General features: G+C 43.3%; 1 protein-coding gene across 5 annotated transcripts in view; it reads left to right on the forward strand.

Moving 5' to 3' along the window:
* The window catches only part of TEN1 (TEN1 subunit of CST complex), a 40732-nt gene that overhangs the window by 10294 nt on the left and 9531 nt on the right, over positions 1-20907 (forward strand). For 4 of the 5 annotated variants that reach the window (XM_073606140.1, XM_073606138.1, XM_073606137.1 and 1 more), the window contains one exon: positions 7869-7979. The exons of the other annotated variant lie outside the window; for it this stretch is intronic. In XM_073606140.1, coding sequence (XP_073462241.1) covers positions 7888-7979 — 92 coding nt within the window. In that variant the 5' untranslated portion in view covers positions 7869-7887. The remainder of the gene's footprint in view (positions 1-7868; positions 7980-20907) is intronic. 5 annotated transcript variants of the gene reach the window in all.

Raw genomic sequence — 20907 nt, forward strand, 5'->3', positions numbered from 1 at the left:
GGGGAAAGATGAGCAGGGGGGTTCATTGTTGGGGCAGATGAGAAGGGGGTTCAGCAGTGGGACAGAAGAGCAGGGGGGTACAGCGGTGGGGCAGATGTGAAAGGAGGTGCATTGGTGGGACAGATGAGCAGGCATGGAGTTGTTACATTTAGCTGTCAGCGGGGAAGCCTGTTGACAGCTGATGACTCATTCCTTGCCAAGGACGCAGACCCGCTCCTTAGCAACCAGCTATATACAGTGAATGTAAAAAAAAAAAGACGCCAATTGTGGTAAAAACGCAGTACTTGCATTTTGGAATGCGGGTCCATTGAAGTCTACTACATGCAAAACGCATTTTGCAGGAAAAAAGTTCCCGACCCTTTCCAAAAACGCAGAGGCACAAAAATGTATTGATGTGAAAATGTTCCATAGGAACCCATGTTAAAATAATTCCCTTCATTTCTGCAAAATGCAAAAAGCATTTAGTGTGAATGGAGCCTTACACAGGTTACTAAAGTCAGACTGGCTGAAATTCAATCCATCTATGGGCAGGCTGATTGTACACAAGTTGATCCATCCATCGATTGATTTGGGTAAGGGCTCTTTCACACGGGGCGGATCAGTGATGATCCGCCCCGTGAACACCCGCTTGCTCAGCGGGGATCGCTCCGCCGATCCCCGCTGAGCAGAAAGATGACAGGTCCATCGCTGCACACTGTGCAGCGACGGACCCGTCAGAGCGCCGCTCTTCCCTATGGGGGATCGGATGATGACGGACCGTAGAGTCCGTTGTCACCCGATCCGAAAACGGATGGAAAAGTAGGGTCTTCCTCCGTTACACTTTTCGGATCGGAGCGGGTCCGACGCTCCATAGGAATACATGTATGTCCGTTTTTCATCCGTGTGAAAGAGCCCTAAAAGAAGCATGTTGGATTTTTAGTAGCCACTAGCAGTAATCACTATTCTGGGAAGGATTTCCCCATCAACACTCATGGCCCGTACACAAGATCCGAATACGAAAACGGTCGTCCACGGAAGGATCGTACGATTGTCGGATGGTGTGTGCACTACTTTCGACAGCTGATCACGACGTTTCATCCGATCTTATTCGATCGGGCTTGTACGATTCCAGATCGTACGATTTTCGGTTAATCAGTATAGTTGTCGTCCGAAAATTCTGTACAAATATATTACAACACATGACATCACTTCCGATTTTTTTTTTTTTTTTTTTTGTCGTACGGGAATTTTCGTGACTTTATTTAGCTATTCAATTTCTACTTGCGACTATTAAGCGAAAACGGTCATACGAACGGTCGTATGATATTCGGATCGTGTGTACAGGCCATTAGGCTCGATTCAGATCTATACATGTTGCTTTTGAGTGTTTCTGCAGTGCTTTTTGCGGTGCTTGCCGCGTTTTTGAACATGCGTTTTTGAGTTTTTTTTTTTTGTTGTTTTTTTTTTTTTTTGTTTTTACTGTATACAGTGTAAAAAAAAAAGAGAAAGGGAAAAAAGGCAAAACGTGGTACTTGCGTTTTGGATGCGGGCCCATTGAATTCTATTACATGCAAAACGCTGCATTTTGCATGAAAAAAAGTCCCCGACCCTTTCCAAAAACGCAGAGGCACAAAAATGCATTGATGTGAACATTTTCCATAGGAACCCATATTAAAAATTCCCATGCATTTCTGCAAAATGCATCAAAAAACACATTAGTGTGAAATAGAGCCTGACTGTTGTTGCATGAAAAAATTGCATAATCTATGGCCTGCTTTAGTGTAGGTGTAAAGAGGGGGGAGGGGACATTTTTAAGATTAGTTAGGTTTAGCCTGGAATTCTACTTTAAGGTAAAAAACATTTTAGACTTTAGATCCACTAATATGTGTATTATTTTGAACCCTTACCACCCTTACATTGGTGGTCGGAATGAAGAATTCCCCCCCCCTTACATTGGGGGTAAGTGTGATGAATCCCCCCATTACAGTGGTAGTCAGATTGCTAAAAATAAAATGTAGAAAATATCCACACTCACAAATGGTAATGTTAAACCATTATAAAATGGTTTCACATAATAAAAGATAAATAACAGCAGCCAGCATAAATATTGTTGTTGCAGTTCCTCCTTCTTCAAACAAAGATTCCAGTTGTTTAAGGGCTAGAGTGTCCCCAGTGCTGGGCTCCATTGTCACATCAGGCTCACTAGTTCTATCTGAGTATAGGGATCTATAATAGACTCCTAAGGAACAGGTTGAGATCCTTATAGGTCTCAAACTCATCCATAGCTGCTGAAGGAGAGAAAGCACTCTTGAGTAAGGGGCTGTCTAGGTGTCTTTTTTCCAATTTGAATTTGGAGAGGTTAATAATTCTAAGGTCCTCAACTCTAGCGTTCTCTGGCATAGGGTTAATTAATGATGCTGTCTTTGAGGCTGGGTTCACACTGGTGCGACACGACAGCCGTCCTACTTTGGATCCGACTTTGCCCTGCGACATGAAGCCGGCATGTGTCCGACTTTCAATGAACGGGGATCCGACTTGGATCACCGCCAATGCCCGGCACTGTGTTTGGTATGAATCTTTAGGGGGAACTCCGCGCCAAATTTTAAATAAAAAAACGGCATGGGTTCCCCCTCCAAGGGCATACCAGGCCCTTTGGTCTGGTACGGACCTTAAGGGGAACCCCCTACGCCGATAAAAACGGCATGGGGGTCCCCCCCAATCCATACCAGACCCTTATCCGAGCACGCAGCCCGGCCGGACAGGAATGGGGGTGGGGACGAGCGAGCGCCCCCCCCCCTCCTGAACCGTACCAGGCCGCATGCCCTCAAAATGGGGGGGTTGGTGCCTTGGGGGAGGGGGCGCGCTGCGGCCCCCCACCCCAAAGCACCTTGTCCCCATGTTGATGAGGACAAGGGCCTCTTCCCGACAACCCTGGCCGTTGGTTGTCGGGGTCTGCGGGCAGAGGGGGGGGCGCTCGCTCGTCCCCACCCCATTCCTGTCCGGCCGGGCTGCGTGCTCGGATAAGGGTCTGGTATGGATTGGGGGCGACCCCCCACGCTGTTTTTTCGGCGTAGGGGGTTCCCCTCAAGGTCCATACCAGACCCAAGGGCCTGGTATGCTCTTGGAGGGGGAACCCATGCCGGTTTTTTATTTAAAATTTGGCGCGGAGTTCCCCCTCAAGAACATCTGAGCACAAGTCGCGTGCCGAAGTCGGATCATGCAAGACGGCAATCCGACTTTGATCCGACTTCAGTGATAGTCAATAGGCTGAAGTAGGATCAAAGTCGGACCAAAGTAGTACAGGGAGCATTTCTAAAGTCGGAACGACTTGTGTCGGACCAGTTAGGACGGCTCCCATAGGGAAACATTAAATTTCACACGTCATGCGACATGAGCTCCCAATGTCGGAGCGTTTGTCGGACCAGTGTGAACCCAGCCTGACTCCTTGTTACTGTGCGGTCCCCTTTTTGGTTCTCGCTTGCTATTTTCTGTTTTCGTTTGCCGTGACTCATTCCGCCTCCTGTTGTTCCTACTTTGCCTTTCTTTAGTATGCCTCTGGTGGGGTGGGGGGGCGGGGGGGACGATCCTCCAGCTCCAGTGAGTCTTTGTCTAAAAAAGACACTGTGTTGGATATCACGTCTTCACTCCCAGATGATTGGGCACTAGTGTCAGTACCTGCCTGAGAGGAATATCTACGTTGACGAGACCTACCACGATGACCACCTGTGGTCAGATTGAAGATATCATCTCTGGCCCAGTCATCAAGGTCTGTTTAAATTTCTTTGCTTGGTAATTTTGAGATTTCTCTGTGTTTTGTCAACTTCTTCTTTCTTTGAGAATATCGTTCAGTTTACCAAACTCAGCACTGTCTTTGAAGGGCTCCAATTTGGAACCACTAATGGCTATCTGTTGCTGTAGTGTAGCTAGTTGGTGCTTTTCCTCCTCCAAAATGAGCCTCATAACCTCTAAGCCATGCTTAATGCATTCTGCTTTCCATTTACATAGGAAATTTTCCGTATGGAGGTGAGCCACAGGCACAACTTTTTCTCTTAGGCCGCAAGGGATTATCCCCCTCTGGATATAAGACTCCAATGACAGGGCGTCCCACTTGTGGTTCAAGGATTTTATTATACGTTTTTTGTGCTCTAAGGTTTAATCTCATCTTGTGCCTGTGGCAGACACACCCTCGTCGAATGATGCTCTGATTTCTTGATCAAATTCCTCACCAAGTATAAATGCCATACTAAGAGATTGCACACTTACACCTTATTGCCTATACCTGCATGTACAGAGATATTGTGGTAAAAGAGGAACAGTGCAGATCAAAAAAGCTAAACCACGGGATCCAAAGTGGTAAAGTGATCCAAAGAGGATAAAATTAGTGCATAAAATAAAAAAAAGCACCACTTATTTGAATCTGCTCGTGTCCAGTGTATCAAGCAATAGATCAAAACGATTTGTCAATGAGACGGGCTGCCTCCCAAGTAGCAGAAAAGGCTATACAGGTGAAAAAGGAAAATAGGAGACCACAGCGGTCCCAGGAATGCAATCAAAGGGAGAAGCTACAACGTAATGAGATCAATTGCAAAAAACTTTATTGAAAAAATTGCACAAAAGTTAAAAAGAAGATCCCACCTGTGTGATACAAGACCACACAGGTGGGATCCGTTCCTCCACAATATCTACTGCCAATAAGAAACAATAATAACAAACTGTAGAAAATACAACGTTGTGTCATTAAAAATAAACAAAATAATAATGACAAGCCTTGCGAGCCACAGAAGGGTTAATGCCTTAAAATAAATCCTGAGTGAAAGTCAGCTGCAAACACTAATCACGTTTCATACTCGTGTAAATGGTGTTAAAAAATACAAATGTGTCTGCGCTAAATTACAATTATTCTACATAAATAACCACAAAAAATGCTACGTGCCAAAATAATTCCAAAATCATAAACAAATGTGTCTATGCTGAATAATAAATAATCAGAAATAACTCTTAGTACTTTGTACACATAACTCCCAAAAAGTGCAATGTGCAAAATTAATTAAAAATAAATACAAAAATCTGAGTGCCAAACCAGGAATGAAAATGCAACCATTCCTTATAAAAAGTCCTTATAGTTCATAAAATATAAAGTACTCAAAAAATATGTCCATAATCAGTGAAGTCCATGGCAGAGATATAGACGTGCCGTGTATATACAGACCGTGGACACTCCTCATACAGCATGTCTGGCAGCTCATTAGAGATATTATGACGTTATTTGAGAACATTGGAGACCTACACAGTTGATTCCATTGAGCACAGGAGTGGCTCCAAAGCGTGTTTTGACAGAGTTTAATTACTGTGTCACACACTTTAAGGTGAGCGCATGCACTTTTGGGGTCACTGGAGAACACTAAGGCATGCTTTATGGTGATACACTTGTTGGATGAACAGGATGGATGGACTTCACTGATTATGGACACATTTTTTGAGCACTTTATATTTTATGAACTATAAGGACTTTTTATAAGGAATGGTTGCATTTTCATTCCTGGTTTGGCACTCAGATGTTTGTATTTATTTTTAATTAATTTTGCACATTGCACTTTTTGGGAGTTATGTGTACAAAGTACTAAGAGTTATTTCTGATTATTTATTATTCAGCATAGACACATTTGTTTTTGATTTTGGAATTATTTTGGCACGTAGCATTTTTTGTGGTTATTTATGTAGAATAATTGTAATTTAGCGCAGACACATTTGTATTATTTATTAAAAATAAACGCTGGTCAAGCAACCCTCCCCTAGGTCCCCGAGCTGAGACTGCCTAGTATTGTTGCGAGCCTAATACTAGATGACATGGAGCGGTGTCCACCTTAGATTGCAAAAACAGCTAGAAAGTGTACTAAAGATAGTTACCAGAGATATATATATATATATATATATATATATATATATATATGCCCTGGCCAGGGCTTGAACAGTCTCGTATATGCACTTCAATGTGAACGGATAGGGTACATTGCTTAAATGCTGCTGCTGTACTTGGATAGTGAATACATCACAATAATAGTTCTACCGGTGTAGACATGAAACCAGTGCACGTTCATTCAGTGTGTAATTGAGCATAGTAATCTTCTGAATGATCAAAAAATGGAGTGTGCCCAATCCAATAAAGTAAATTGAGGGACTCACTATTTTGCTGTCCCCCATTGTGATATTGCCAGCAACTTTGTGGCAATATTAGCCTTTCTCTATCCTCCGAGGAAGCTAGATCTTAAAATGCACTAAGGATAGACTACTCCCCTGTTCAGCAAGTAAATTGATGACTGGAAGAGGATTTAGGTCCAATCTGAGTCAAATAAAATGCTATATGTGCAAACAAGGCAGGCTATACATGATTCATTTTCTTTTGTTCAACCAGCGGGTAAATGAAGGAAACTAAATTGATTCTCTTATCCACACATATTATTATTATTATTATTATTATTATTCAGGATTTATATAGCGCCAACAGTTTACGCAGCGCTTATAAGGTTGGATGGGGGGGATGCCTCCTGCTGAGCTATTGTATTCTGACAGTGGAGAGGCTATTTGTCCCTACGTGTGGCCACACATATTAAAGTGGAACTTTAGTCAGAAAGATAAGTCCTGCTGGACTTAAAGATAAGTGTCTATACTGTTTGACCACTTCCTGACCGCCTCAGGCAGATATACTGCGGCAGAAGGGCACGTACAGGCAGATTAACGTACCTGTATGTTGCCCTTTAAGAGGCGGCTTGCAGGTGTGAGCGGGATCGCGGGTCCCGCGGACTTGATGTCCGCGGGGACACCTGCGACCGTCTCACGGAGAGGAAGAATGGGGAAATGCTAATGTAAACAAGCATTTCCCCGTTTTGCTCAATAACACTGATCACACCTCCCTGTAATCGGGAGTGGTGATCAGTGTCATGTCACACATAGCCCCTACCCCCCCACAGTTAGAATCACTCCCTAGGACACACTTAACTCCTACAGCGCCACCTAGTGGTTAACCCCTTCACTGCCAGTCACATTTACACAGTAATCAATTAATTTTTAATCGCACTGATCGCTGTATAAATGTGAATGGTCCCAAAATAGCGCCAAAAGTGTCCAATCTGCCCACCATAATGTCGCAGTCATGATAAAAATTGCTGATCACCGCCGTTACTAGTAAAAAAAAAATTATTAATAAAGATGCCATAAAACTATCCCCTATTTTGTCGTCCTCTTCCTCCTCCTCCTCCTCCCTCCTCTCTCCTCCCTCCTCCCTCCTCCCTCCTCCCTCCTTCCTCCCCCCCAATGCTTCATCGTCAGGCTCAAAGATAGTGGGGGTCATTTACTATAGCGCCGAAAAATTATCTTGCAATCAACAAATCTCAAAAAGTGGTTAACACAGCACTCATTTTGGTATTTACTACAGCGCCCTGTAAAAAAGACATTGGAGATAATATGAGAGCTATTTGCAGGTCTGAGCATGCTCAGTTGTGTTGGCACCTAGTTGTACAAAAACGGGGAATGTATCTCTTCTCAGACTTTTAAAGATATTTCAGTGTAGAAATCACTTTTTCACACAGTTTAAAAGCAGATTATCTTTAAATAATATACCGCATATTTCAGTACCATTTAGGCAATTATATCATGCTCTAAACATTATTTCCATGTGCACTACTCCAGGTTTTAGCAGAGTAAGGGTTTGGGCGCTATTTGGTTTCAGAGAACTATAGTAAATTTGATTTTGGGAGTATTTTTTTTTTAGTAAATACCGAATTACTGTTTTAGCGTGATTGGCACCTCGGCGCTATAGTAAATGACCCTCAGTATGTCATCATATGCCACAAAGAAGTTTTTAGTTAACTTTTAATCTCCTTCTTGTGTAGGTAAAGGAACTTGAGGAACATGATGTTACCAGCTCCTGCAGATTATCAGTACCTATGGGAAATAGTCTCAGGAAAAGTGCCTTCTGGATCCACTGTGAGGACCTATGGAAGGTAAAATCTAAATGGGGTCCACCCAAAAAAAAAATATCTCCATAGAGAAATGATTCTAGCTTGATGGAGAGCGTAATGTTATGTTACATTTCCAGAGTCAACTTTAAGACTGGTGTCAGTGGTATAGACTCTCCTGAACCTAAATTCAGCCAACATTTATATGAGTCCTAGGACAGGGAGCAGTTTATTTTAAAGCCCAAATTCGAGACATTATTATTTTTTTATTATCATTTATTAAAATGTCACCAAGACATTAAAAACACCGGGGGAGACTTACTAAAACTGGAGAGTGCAAAATCTGGTGCAGCTCTGCATAGCAACCAGTCAGCTTCCAGGTTTGATTGCCAAAGCGTAACTCTACTTTTGTCGAGAAAAAAACATTCCCCTCTGGGTGATCAATGTACATTGCAAGGATTATAACAAACTTTGTTGCAGATTCCTTTTGTTATTCTGAAGAAACCCATGAGTGTTTCTTTGTGCCTCTGTTCTGAGTAGATCTAATGGGAGTGGTTTCATAATTAACTGTCAGATGTGGAGCTACAGGACACTAATGAGGAAATCTGCTGGGCCTGCATCCCTTTAGACGGGTTCCTAGTGAAAGTATCTTTTAAAAAATGTCATTTTTGTTGCAAGGGATGCCTGAAATCTGACTTGTATCTTAGGCAGACTTCTGGAAAAATTGGTGAGCCAATCACACAAACAGGAAATTATGTTTCTGGGGAGTGGTCAGTACACACTGTGTATAGAAAACTCCAGGTAGCCTATGTGCAATGTATTCTCAGAAAATTACTTTGGCCGCAGATTGAAAAGGAAAGGTAATTTTTAATAACATTCAATTACAAAATGATTAGTGTCGCAATTGTATGCGCTATATTATTTTTTCTTGATTTGCTATTTTTTTTTTCCCCACAAAAGTGAAGTTACCCTTTAATTGAACAAGCTGAGGTTAGAAGCTCATTGGCTATCATGCACAGCTGCACCAAATTCTGAGTACTGAGTACACACACATACACTCACAGTATTTTGATGTAGAGCGACACTGCGGTCATCATGTCAGCGTTGCTCTCTGAATCATCCAGGACTGCTAGAAGACCGATAAGAAATCAGAAAAAGGTAAGTAAAAAGCAAATGGCAGAAAACACTGCAGAAAGGGGGGGGGATTTAGGCTGTGAAGGGGGAGAGCTTAGATCCCAGAGTTGGGCTTTAAATGGCAAGTGAACCTTTGCTTACTTGAGCACTGTCAGTTTACTAGTTCTAATGAAAAACAGGCACGTAGATGTAGCTACAATTTGTGGATTTGAAGTGAACCTTTGCCTAATTTTTCATCTTATATTAATATTGTTTCCCCAAAAGCCTTTTACGCAATCACTAATTCCTCTTTTTTTTTTTTTTGACTTTTTTTGTGACATTAGGATGGAGCTGCTGTATATATGTTTTCCCTCAGTTGGCTGAGCACAGGTTCACTTTACTGTGGTGCAAAATGAAAAACCTTTGAAAAGTGAAGACTTGAGTGCACACACCGTCTAATGACAGCTTCTAGTAGGTTTAAGTTGTAGGCACTTAGAATTGTCTGCATATGCCTGCAGCAGTTCTCATTGTTCTCTGCTATATCTCAGTGCCAGGCTAATCTGATCCAGCAAAGTTCCAACACTTCCAGCTAGTGATGGGCTGCCTTATTGGCCAAAAGGAATGTGTGTGAGATGGGGGGGGTGTGGGTACTTTTCCCATTCAGAACAGCCTGACATTTAGCCATAGCAGAAGGCAGTGAAAGCTGCTGTGGGTGTATATAAGGACCTTCTAAGTGCATCTTAAAACTGCTACCAGAACATTCCTTAAGCCTAAAGTATAGTTATTGCATAGTTACATTGGTACAGCTTAGACCAATTTAAGTATGCATATGTTATACCTGTGTAATCGCTGTGAAAAATGACAATCACTGACGTAGTCACTGCTACTACATTGGGCGCCACTCTCTTCCAAGTTATGTGCCAAGTGGCTTTCCTTCTTCTTAATGAATATAGGGTGTGAAGATCCTGACATCTTCACCCTGCCTCTCCATCTTGTCCAACCAGAGAATACCCTATATTTATTTTAAAAAATACAAGGTGTTTTGTGAATGTCGGTGGTGTTTAGCAAGCAACTTTTCTTCTGCATAGTGAATACAGTGGGTTATTCGCTATGCACCGTGCCCATTCACAAACCGCCGGGATTCTGAAGATTGTGGCCGCTACTACAATGGTTGTAATTCCCTTTAGGAATGAGATATGTATATCCTTTAATTGGGTCAGGTTGGACCAATGTAACTATGCAATTAGGACCATACCTGGAGTTCAGCTGTAAAACGGAAAATTGAATACTCACCTTTCTGTAATTTTCCTTTCCTGGTGCCTACCCATGGGAGCATACCAATGGTTGGTTGCTCCACCCCCGACCAACCCACAGGACCACTTAACTCTATAAATAAAAGAGTTGTTCCCTTCCACTGGTATTCTTGTAACTAGAACTCCAGAATATTAAGGATTATCGAAGGGAAGGTGTATGCAGCCATGGGTAGGCACCAGGAAAGGAAAATTACGGAAAGGTGAGTATTCAATTTTCTGTTTTACTGGTGCCTCCATGCAGCATACCAATGGTAAATAACTCACTTACAGGGAGGGTACTGCAATAAGAAATTTAATTAAATCTACAGTACAGATAACTGCAAGGTCTTTTTCCCAAAATCTCTGGAAGTAAGAACTGCTGGGTCAACACTATAGTGTGATATGCCCTTTGGATTAATCTCACGATCCAGCTAGCCAAGTTCGTTTTAGATGCTGCCATTCCTTTCTTTGCGCCCTTTGGGATAATAAATAGCCGTTGCTCCTTGCGGAACTGTTGTGTAAGTTCCAAATAGTGCCTCAAGGACCTGGCTACATCCAACTCATGCAGCTTCGGAGAGGTTGGATCCTCCTTGAAAGGCTGGAGGAACCCATTCCTGGTTGAGATGATAGACTGAAGGCACCTTAGGAATGAACTCATGAATGGGCTGCAAAACCACCATGTCTGGGGAAAAAAGGTAATGTAGGGTTCCTGTGTTCCTAGTGCTTGGATCTCTGACACTCTGCGACCTGATGTGATGGCGATTAGGAAGACCGCCTTCAAGGAAATATTCTCCAAAGTGCATTCTTCTGTGGGTGCAAAAGGAGGATTTGATTGGGCATTCAGAACAATAGTTAAGTCCCATTTGGGGTATAGCGATTTCCTGGGAGGTCGCAATCTTAGGACTGCATTCAAAAAACACTCTACAAGTGTGTTCAATGCCCACTGCGTGTCCGTTAGGGCTGACAAGGCTGAGACCTGGACTTTAAGCTTGTTCAGGCCCAAACCTAAGTCCAATTCTTTCTGTAAGAAGAGTAGTACATTCTGGGCTTTGGGTTTCAGAGGATTGAATTAATTGATCTCTGCCAGATCCATAAATTTCCTCCATATCCGGTAGTAGGTAGAATTAGTGGATGATGTTCTTGCCTGTAATACTGTTTGAATAACACTATGTGAGCATCCTAATTCGCCCAACCTCTTCCGCTCAACTTTCAGGACCTCAAGTCTAGGATCTCCGGGTGTGGGTGAAAGAAATTGTCCTGAGACAGGAGGTCATCCATGCATGGAAGGGGAAGTGGTTTGCACAGGGCCAGCTTGAATAGGAGCGTGAACCACAGTCTCTTCAGCCAGTACGGGATAACTGCCAGAATTGTGACCTTCTTTGCTGTTAGACATTGGAGAAACCTCAGTATCAGAGGGGTCGGAGGAAGTGCATATCCAGGGCGGCACAGTGGTGTAGTGGGTAGCACTCTCGCCTAACAGTAAGATGGGTCGTTGGTTCGAATCCCAACCACGACACTACCTGCCTGGAGTTTGCATGTTCTCCCTGTGCCTGCGTGGATTTCCTCCAGGTACTCCGGTTTCCTCCCACACTCCAAAGACATGCTGGTAGGTTAACTGGATCCTGTCTAAATTGTCCCTTGTATGTATGAATGTGAGTTAGGGACCTTAGATTGTAAGCTCCTTGAGGGTAGGGACTGATGTTGAATGTACAATGTGATATGTGATATATATATATATATATATATATATATATATATATATATGTACAATGTATATGTAAAAGCGCTGCATAAATTGACGGCGCTATATAAGTACCTGAAATAAATAAATAAATATCCCTTCTGAAAGTTCCACGGCTGGACTAGGGCATCCACCCCTGCTGGGATGCCCTATGGGAACCTTGTGAAATATAGAGGCGTCTTTGCATTGAGTGGGGAGGCAAAAAGATCTATGTGGGGAGTGCCCCATTGCTGGCATATCCAGTGGAAGACCATCAGATTCAGAGATCATTTGTTGTTGCTGAATGATCTTGAAAGATGATCGGCCAATTGATTTTCGGGGCCTGGGATATAGGAGGCCCGTAGATTGATTAAATTCAGCCCATGTTAGAATGGGGGCTACTTCGCTGGATAGGGATCTGCTGTGTGTCCCCCCTTGGTTCTGGACATAGGCCACTGCCGCCCTGTTGTCCATCTGAAGTAGTAAGAACTTGCCTCTGAGAAAAATGTAAGATGTAAGATTGCCATCCATGCTGCCCTTAGCTCCAAGATGATTGATACCCCCCCAACCCAGCCGACTTGCGTCTGACGTAAGAATCGTCCACGAGGTGGATCCAAGGAAGCAGTGAACCAGAAGCTTGTTCATTATTGTCTCTTTAATTTATAGACATACCTCTGTGCTTGCTGATCCCTATCAGACACCCCTGAGGAAGAGTTTATCTCGAAACGCGTCGGGTACTCTCTGGGTGTGTGCTCCATACACACCTGGAGTCCCATGATTGTGGATCTTTTTGCATGTTGTATTGCCATGTTTCCATGTTTATAACTTGTATCCTGTACCTTATGCCTCATCTATTGTACCCCCTATTTACCCGTATCCTTACCCCAATAAACACCCAAACTTTTGCAATCATACCTACATCTATTACACTCTTTATTATACTCTATTACTTATGAGTAGGTGTCCCCTTTAAAGTCCCCTAAGAGGATCAAATTTCCATTTCTCCAAGGAAGCAGTGAACCAGAAGGTTGGATGGCTCTGTCCACCACCAGAGGCTGGACTTCATTGCGAGAGTGATCAGTATTCTCTGCCCCAGGTGATTCTTCCTCCCCTGTGCAAGGACACCCAACTGGAATCCCTATAGATGCCACCTGGCCCATTTCACCATAGGTATTGTTGTGGAAATTTTTATTAATGTATGTTGTCAGATGTCCCCCAGTGTCAGTTTTGCTGTAATACGCTCGTGTGAGGGTATTCGCACATACAGACGCTAATGGAAGACCATTGACTGCGGAAACCTTCCCGTGGACATGGCAGATCTGTTTGCTCTTTTAAGGATGTTTGTTTATGCCTCACTAAGGGACTGGCCACTCCATGGCGACCGCATCTAAACTCCTAAGTAAGCTGATCTGCGTACATGGGAACCATAACATAACCATACAAAATTATGGCCCACTGAGCCATGATAATGTATGGCTCGCGTCATTGGTAGCAGTGGGAATGTGCACACGATCGTGTTCAGAGCCATGTCCTTTGTCTCACAAAGGCTTGCCGCATGGCCCTGAACATCACCGTCTGCACACGTCACTACTGTATTTCTATTTGAATATATACGTGTGTGTGTGTGTGTGATTGATTCTTTTGAAAGAATACAAGTGTCTGGCTGATTCTGAAGCCACCACCTTCCTTTGTTGTTCATGTTTATAGTATAAATAAAAAGAGCTGGCTATTCTCTCAAGGATTCTGCTAAGCTCAAGGTGATACCAGCATCAGTATGTGTTACTTGGAGAGATACAAAGCACGCTTTTCCGGCATTATATGAGAGAGCTGTTTTTGTGCTTTTAAGCACAAAGAAATTATATGCTTATAGGGAGAAGCTTAAAATTTCCCAGACAGTTTATGGCGGGCCAGAAAGGAAGCCAAAAGATCATCCTAATTCAGCGGACCTCGAGGGGGAATGATGATCTAGAACCAGGCCAGCAAAGGCTGGCCTATAGTAAGCCAACCATACTTCAAGTTTTTTGAACATTTTTCTGTTCTGTGTTCGGGATCTTGATTCTCTGTCCGCTGTATGGGTAAGATCTGCCAGGCAAAGCTTTTTTTTTTTTTCGCTTTCTGTATAATGACGGGACTTTTATTGTAGGTTATATTTTTGTCAATGTAAGTAGGTATATTAATTGGGGAAGCACCTATATTTAAATCCTCTTATAGGTCCCATTTAATACAAACCTAAAGTGAATGCCGTGTGTGACTGAGCAGGCTGTGTAATTGTATGTTTGTTATGTGTAAGTAACCATATGTTGTGTATGATTTGTCAGTATTGATTGAGATATTTGCCTCTGCTATGGGACCCATTTAATGCAACCTGGAATGTGTGTGCCATGTGGCTTAGCGGGGGAAGGGCGGCCAGGCATGGCTGTCCCATCACTTACAATAGGGACTGTTGGCTACTCCCTGTAGACAATAGCATGGGGGGAGCTCTTTTTGTTTTAAGATGAAAAGATCATGCATGCAAGCACCACTCAAATGTTTGGTTCCTATGGAAGCTGATGCCAGAGAAAGTATATGAACTTTATTTGGGAACAAGAGTGTATGTTTGAGCCGTGTTATTTTGTGTCTTTATGTAACATTGTTTGATTGAAGAGCCTGTGTTGTTCGGTTGGCTAAGGTCCCTAGTAGGGATGAGCCGAACACCCCCCTGTTCGGTTCGCACGAGAACATGCGAAAGTTCGTCCAAACACGCAAAAAGTCTATGGGACACGAACATGAATAATCAAAAGTGCTAATTTTAAAGGCTTATATGCAAGTTATTGTCATAAAAAGTGTTTGGGGACCTGGGTCCTGCCCCAGGGGACATGGATCAATGCAAAAAAAAGTTTTAAAAATGGCCGTTTTTTCAGGAGCAGTGATTTTAATAATGCTTAAAGTCAAACAATAAAAGTGTAATATCCCTTTAAATTTCGTAGCTGGGGGGTGTCTATAGTATGCCTGTAAAGGGGCGCATGTTTCCTGTGTTTAGAACAGTCTGACAGCAAAATGACATTTCGAAGGAAAAAAGCCATTAAAAAAAAAAAACGGCGTGGGGTCCCCCCAAAAATCCATACCAGACCCTTATCTGAGCACGCAACCTGGCAGGCCGCAGGAAAAGAGGGGGAGACGAGAGAGCGCCCCCCCCCTCGTGAACCGTACCAGGCCACATGCCCTCAACATTGGGAGGGTGCTTTGGGGTAGCCCCCCCAAAACACCTTGTCCCCATGTTGATGAGGACAAGGGCCTCATCCCCACAACCCTGGCCAGTGGTTGTGGGGGGTCTGCGGGCGGGGGGCTTATCGGAATCTGGAAGCCCCCTTTAACAAGGGGACCCCCAGATCCCGCCCCCCCCCTGTGTGAAATGGTAAGGGGGTACCTACCCCTACCATTTCACTAAAAAACTGTCAAAAATGTTAAAAATGACAAGAGACAGTTCCCCTTTACTATACTATATATACTATAGACACCCCCCAGCTACAAAATTTAAAGGGATATTACACTTTTATTGTTTGACTTTAAGCATTATTAAAATCACTGCTCTTGAAAAAACGTCAGTTTTTAAAACTTTTTTTTGCATTGATCCATGTCCCCTGGGGCAGGACCCAGGTCCCCAAACACTTTTTATGACAATAACTTGCATATAAGCCTTTAAAATTTGCAATTTTGATTTCTCCCATAGACTTTTAAAGAGTGTTCCGCGGCATTCGAATTTGCCGCGAACACCCCAAATTGTTTGGCGAACTTGCGAACAGCCAATGTTCGAGTCGAACATGAGTTCGACTCGAACTCGAAGCTCATCCCTAGTAGTATATAGCCTAAAGGCTGTGTCTATGGTTATGTGTTGCTCATTTGTTTTAGTCAGTTTTTGTGTAGAAAAATGTTTGCAAGTGTTCATTTGGTGTCTCAAATGTGTAATTTTGTGGGGAGAAGTTTACGTTTCTAGTGAAGAAATCTTGGTTTGTGCTGGTTTTGGTGGGATCAGCAACTGCATTTCATGTGTTGGTGTTTTAGTGTGGCCCTTTTGTCGTTGGCCATTTTGCTGTCTGCCATGCGGCCCAGCTTTCATCGCCCATTTTCTTGTGGTCGCCATGTGGCCATAACTTGATGTTCGTTTGTTGCAACTACCATTTTGTGTCTGCTGTGTTTTGTGTTATGGGTGGAATAGCTCTGCTTTTGGGCCAGGTTTAAAAAGGTGATTTTTGGTTTGTAGAGGCGCAGTTTAAGGATTTTATTTGTTTTCCTTTTGTGTGTGTGTGTTGCCATGCGTTCTGAGCCACCACCTTTTTCTCTAGGCACCATTTCCTTTTAAGTGAAAATCTCTACTTTGCACTGAATTTACTAACTTCGGTGTGTGTTATTTTTATTTAATTGTTTTGGGTTTGTCGCTTTAGCAGATGTTTGTATTATATAGCCTGCAGTAGAAAAGAGAGGCTTTGGTTGACTTCCTTGAGCCATCTTTTTGCAGGAGTTTGTTTTTGGCTTTTGTTGTGCCATAGATTTTTTTAATGTCTTGATAGACATAATATTAAACTAGGCTTCCCCTCCCCCTCCCTCTTCCTGTTCATTGATATTTAAATAAACCAGTTAGATTGTTTTTTAGAGCTGAGAAGACAGGAAGTTTTTTACAAGCTGTGATCTACAACAGGAAGTTCTTTGCAAGTGTGCAACAGGAAGTTGGTGCGAGGAGCTTGGGGTCTTTTGACTCATGTTTGGAAGTATGTTTGTTTTAAATTTAATTCCAGTTGTTTTTTATACTGTAATACAGTTTTGGGTAGAGAGCAAACAGGAGGCATCCACGTTATTGTTGTCAGATGTCCCCTAGTGTCAGTTTTGCTGTAATACGCTCATGTGAGGGTATTCTCACATACAGACGTTGGTGGAAGATCATTGACTGCGGAAACCTTCCCATTGCCACGGCAGATTTGTTTGCTCTTTTAAGGATGTTTGTTTATGCCTGACCAAGGGACTTGGCCACTCCATGGCGACCGCATCTAAACTCCTAAGTAAGCAGATCTGCGTACATGGGAACTTTAGCATAACCATACAAAATTATCGCCCACTGAACCATGATAGAGTATGGCTTGCGTCATTGGTAGCAGTGGGAATGTGCACACTATCGTGTTCAGAGCCACATCCTTTGTGTCTTACAAAAGGCTTGCCGCATGGCCCTGAACATCATCATCTGCACACGTCACTACTGTATTTCTATTTGAATATATACATGTGTGTGTGTGATTGGTTCTTTTGAAAGAATACAAGTGTCTGGCAGATTCTGAAGCCGCCACCTTCCTTTTGTTATTCATGTTTATAGTATTATTATTATTACTACTATTATTATTATTATTATACAGGATTTATATAGCGCCAACAGTTTGCGCAGCGCTTTTCAACATGAGGGCAGACAGTACGCTTTCAATACTGGAGGGAACAGAGGGCCCTGCTCGTTAGAGCTTAAAATCTAGAAGGGAGGGTCAAGTAGAAACAAAAGGTAATAACTGTGGGGGGTGAGCTGATGGAGAAAATGAAAAAAAAAACAGTTGTTAGGTGTGGGTAGGGTAGTCTTCTCTGAAGATAAGGGTTTTCAGGGATTGTCTAAAAGCTAATAGGAGATAGTATAACTAAAAGGAGCTGGCTATTCTCTCGAGGATTCTGCTAAACTCAAGGTGATACCAGCATCAGTCTGTGTTACTTGGAGAGATACAAAGCGCGCTTTCCTGGCATTATATAAGAGAGCTGTTTTTGTGCTTTTAAGCGCAAAGACATTATATGCTTATAGGGAGAAGCTTAAAATGTGTCTAGGACCATTCGTACATGTATTTCCAGGATCTCTTTGTGCTGGGATAGAATGAGAATGTCGTCTAAATAATGTAGAACCCTTATCCCTTTCTCTTGAAGGGGAGCTAAGATCGCCACTAGCACCTTTTTTTTTTTTTTTTTTTAAAACAGAAAAATGCCACTAGCACCTTTGGTGAAGGTCTTGGGTGCCGTTGAGATTCCAAAGGGAAGGCATTGAAACTGGAGATGTAGGTTGCCTACTTTGAACCGAAGGAACTGCTGGAACTGAAGCTGGATAGGTATGTGAAGATATGCGTCTTGGAGGTCTATAGAGACCATGCAATCTCCCGGTTGTACTGACAAAATCACTGTGTTTAGGGACTCCATCTTGAAGTGGTCCACATGAATGTATCTGTTCAGCCTTTTCAGATCCAGCACGGGCCTCCAACCCCACCATTTCTTTGGGACTAAAAAGACTGGGGAATAGAACCCTAAACGTTTTTCCGAATCCGGAACTAGTATTACTGCCTGTTGAAAAAGAAGAATTTGAACGTATTGAAGAAGGACCTCTTTCTTTCTCCCTGGAAGTTATGGTTTTGGTGGGCTGGAAGGAAAAGGGTAGAGGGCGGCTTCTGAACCTCCAGAAATGTCCTTGAAGGATCCTGGAGACCGCCCACTCATCCATGCAATTTTCCACTCAAACCTGGGAAAATGCCCTGAGTCGAGCTTCCACTGGGTCGGTTTGGGTGGGCAGGGAGTCAAAAAGACTTCTGGCTCTCAACCGTCAGTGTTGAGGCTTTTGGCTTCCCCAACTTCAGAAAGGTGGCCTGCGAGCCTTTCCAGCCTCTTCTGTACTCCATACCTGGGCCGTATGCCCTGGAATCCTTTGCTCTTTGTTGGACACCTGGGCATGCTGCAAATATCTTCCTTCCTTCTATTTCTGTCCTGAGGAATTAGATCACTCTCCCCCCCCCCCCCCCTGTGACTCTGGTAATTGCTGTATCCATCTTATCGCCAAACAGAGCTTTCCCATCATATGGAATGCAAAATCAAGGTTTTTTCTAAGTTGGGCCTGCCGACCATGGTTTTAGCCATAACGCTCTTCTGGCCGTGATGGAATACAGCATAGCCCTGGACGAACATTTCAGGACATCACTGGCCGCTTCTGCCATGAAATCTGAGGCCAACTTCAACTCATCCAGTGCCTTGATGATTTCATCTGAGCCTACGCCCTGTATGAGGGCTGTCTCGATATTATCTGACCACACTCTGGTAGCCCTAGAAATCGAGGTCAGAGCCACTGCTGGTTTGCAAGCTCCTCCTGCTGCTTGATAAGTTTTCTTAAAATCTTCGGTCAAGGACATCCCTGAAGGAGACTGCATCTTCTAATGGTAGTGTTGTGTTTCTGGCTAACCTCATGATTGAAGCGTTTACAGCTTGTATGGAGTCGAAAAGCTGAGCAACTGCCTCTGCCATCAGATAAAGCGTCAAAAAGCGATTGTGGGCGATGGGCCTCTTGTCCACCTTCTGCCATTCATCCGTAACTACCTCCTTGACTTCCTCCATTAAGGGGAAGGTTGATAACTTTTTTCTTCAGGAGAGGAAAATATCTCTTCGTTTTTAGATGGAGGTTCTGGATCTTCCTCCCATTGGATCGCGTCCTTAACTGCGACAATAAATGGTTCGACTAGAGCGTAGTCAAATGCTGAAGCATTTTCCTCCACTGTTTCTGTCTCATCTTCAGAATCAACTTCTGGATCAGGTTGATGAGTGGGTGTATTTTCTACTCTTTCTCCCATGGGAGGGGTTATTTGGTCTTGGGATAAAGCCAACTCCCAGATTGAATCCTTGATCAGGTTTTTAATTGAGTACATGGATTCCTGTTTGTCTCTTTATCTCCTGTGGCTTCTAGGAGGCACTGACCACATACTAATTTTTCAGGGAGGGCTTGTTTCCCACACACCCAACATGCCTTTATTTCCTGGATGTACAGGCCTGCGCTGGGATTCATGCCTACTTGAGGCATGTTGGGGTGACCTCCGACCACTGCGGGAGGCGTGAGTCAAGGATGAGTGAGAATGACCCGAGCTTCTGTGACCCCTTGACCTCTTATCCAGAGAATTTATGCGGGATGATCTGCGGGATGATCTGTGGTGCGGGCTATAGTAAAAAATAGAAACAAGAAAGGTGTTTCAACCTGCCCGAGATGCTCTCTTTAAAAAAAAAAATTACCTGACTGTTGCAGCCCTTACCTAGTGGTATGTTGAGGATCTTTTTGATGCGGCATCAGGTTACTAGGGGCAGCTGGGAATAAAAAAATATTAATTTGATGTATAAAAATAAAAAGATATATATATATATATATATATATATATATATATATATATATATATATATATATATATATATATATATATATATAAATACATACATACTATACACAAAACCCCCATCAAGTACCTTGGTTAGGCGCCATAATTTCCAGGGAGAGGGAAAGACAGAGAAGACACCTTTGGAGATGTCTTCCCTCTGACAGCTGGCTGCCAAATTAATCCAAACTCTCTTTTATATCAGAGAGCCACTCTGGGTATACCAAAATGGCCCCTGTTAGCTTCAATGCGATACTGCGCATGCACCACGTCATGCCGTGACTCCGCCCCAGACCCCCCCAAACAGGCAAAGCAGAGCCCAGCGGCATGCGTGAATCGCTGACGCAACCAGGAAGGAAGGAAGCTCAATGGGACATACGGGGAACGCTGTCAGGAGACACATGGAGGACAGAAAAAGGTGGAACAAATATCCTGCTCATTTACAGTGAGTGAGACATGTAAAAGGAAGATAGAGGAGAATGGTAGGCTCCTGGTATCCTTTAGATTGGCCCCCAAAAAGATTCACAAAAAAATGGGCTCCCATACTTATCTGGTGCCTTTAGCAGCCCAAGTAATGGGACTTCATACTGCAGGAGAGCATGAACCTGCAATGGTCGCACCATATAGCGGTGAGGTAGGGCTAATCATGATCCTGCAGGAATGAGGACAGAGAA

This window comes from Aquarana catesbeiana, linkage group LG12 (assembly GCF_042186555.1).
Source record: "Aquarana catesbeiana isolate 2022-GZ linkage group LG12, ASM4218655v1, whole genome shotgun sequence".
NCBI lineage: Eukaryota > Metazoa > Chordata > Amphibia > Anura > Ranidae > Aquarana > Aquarana catesbeiana.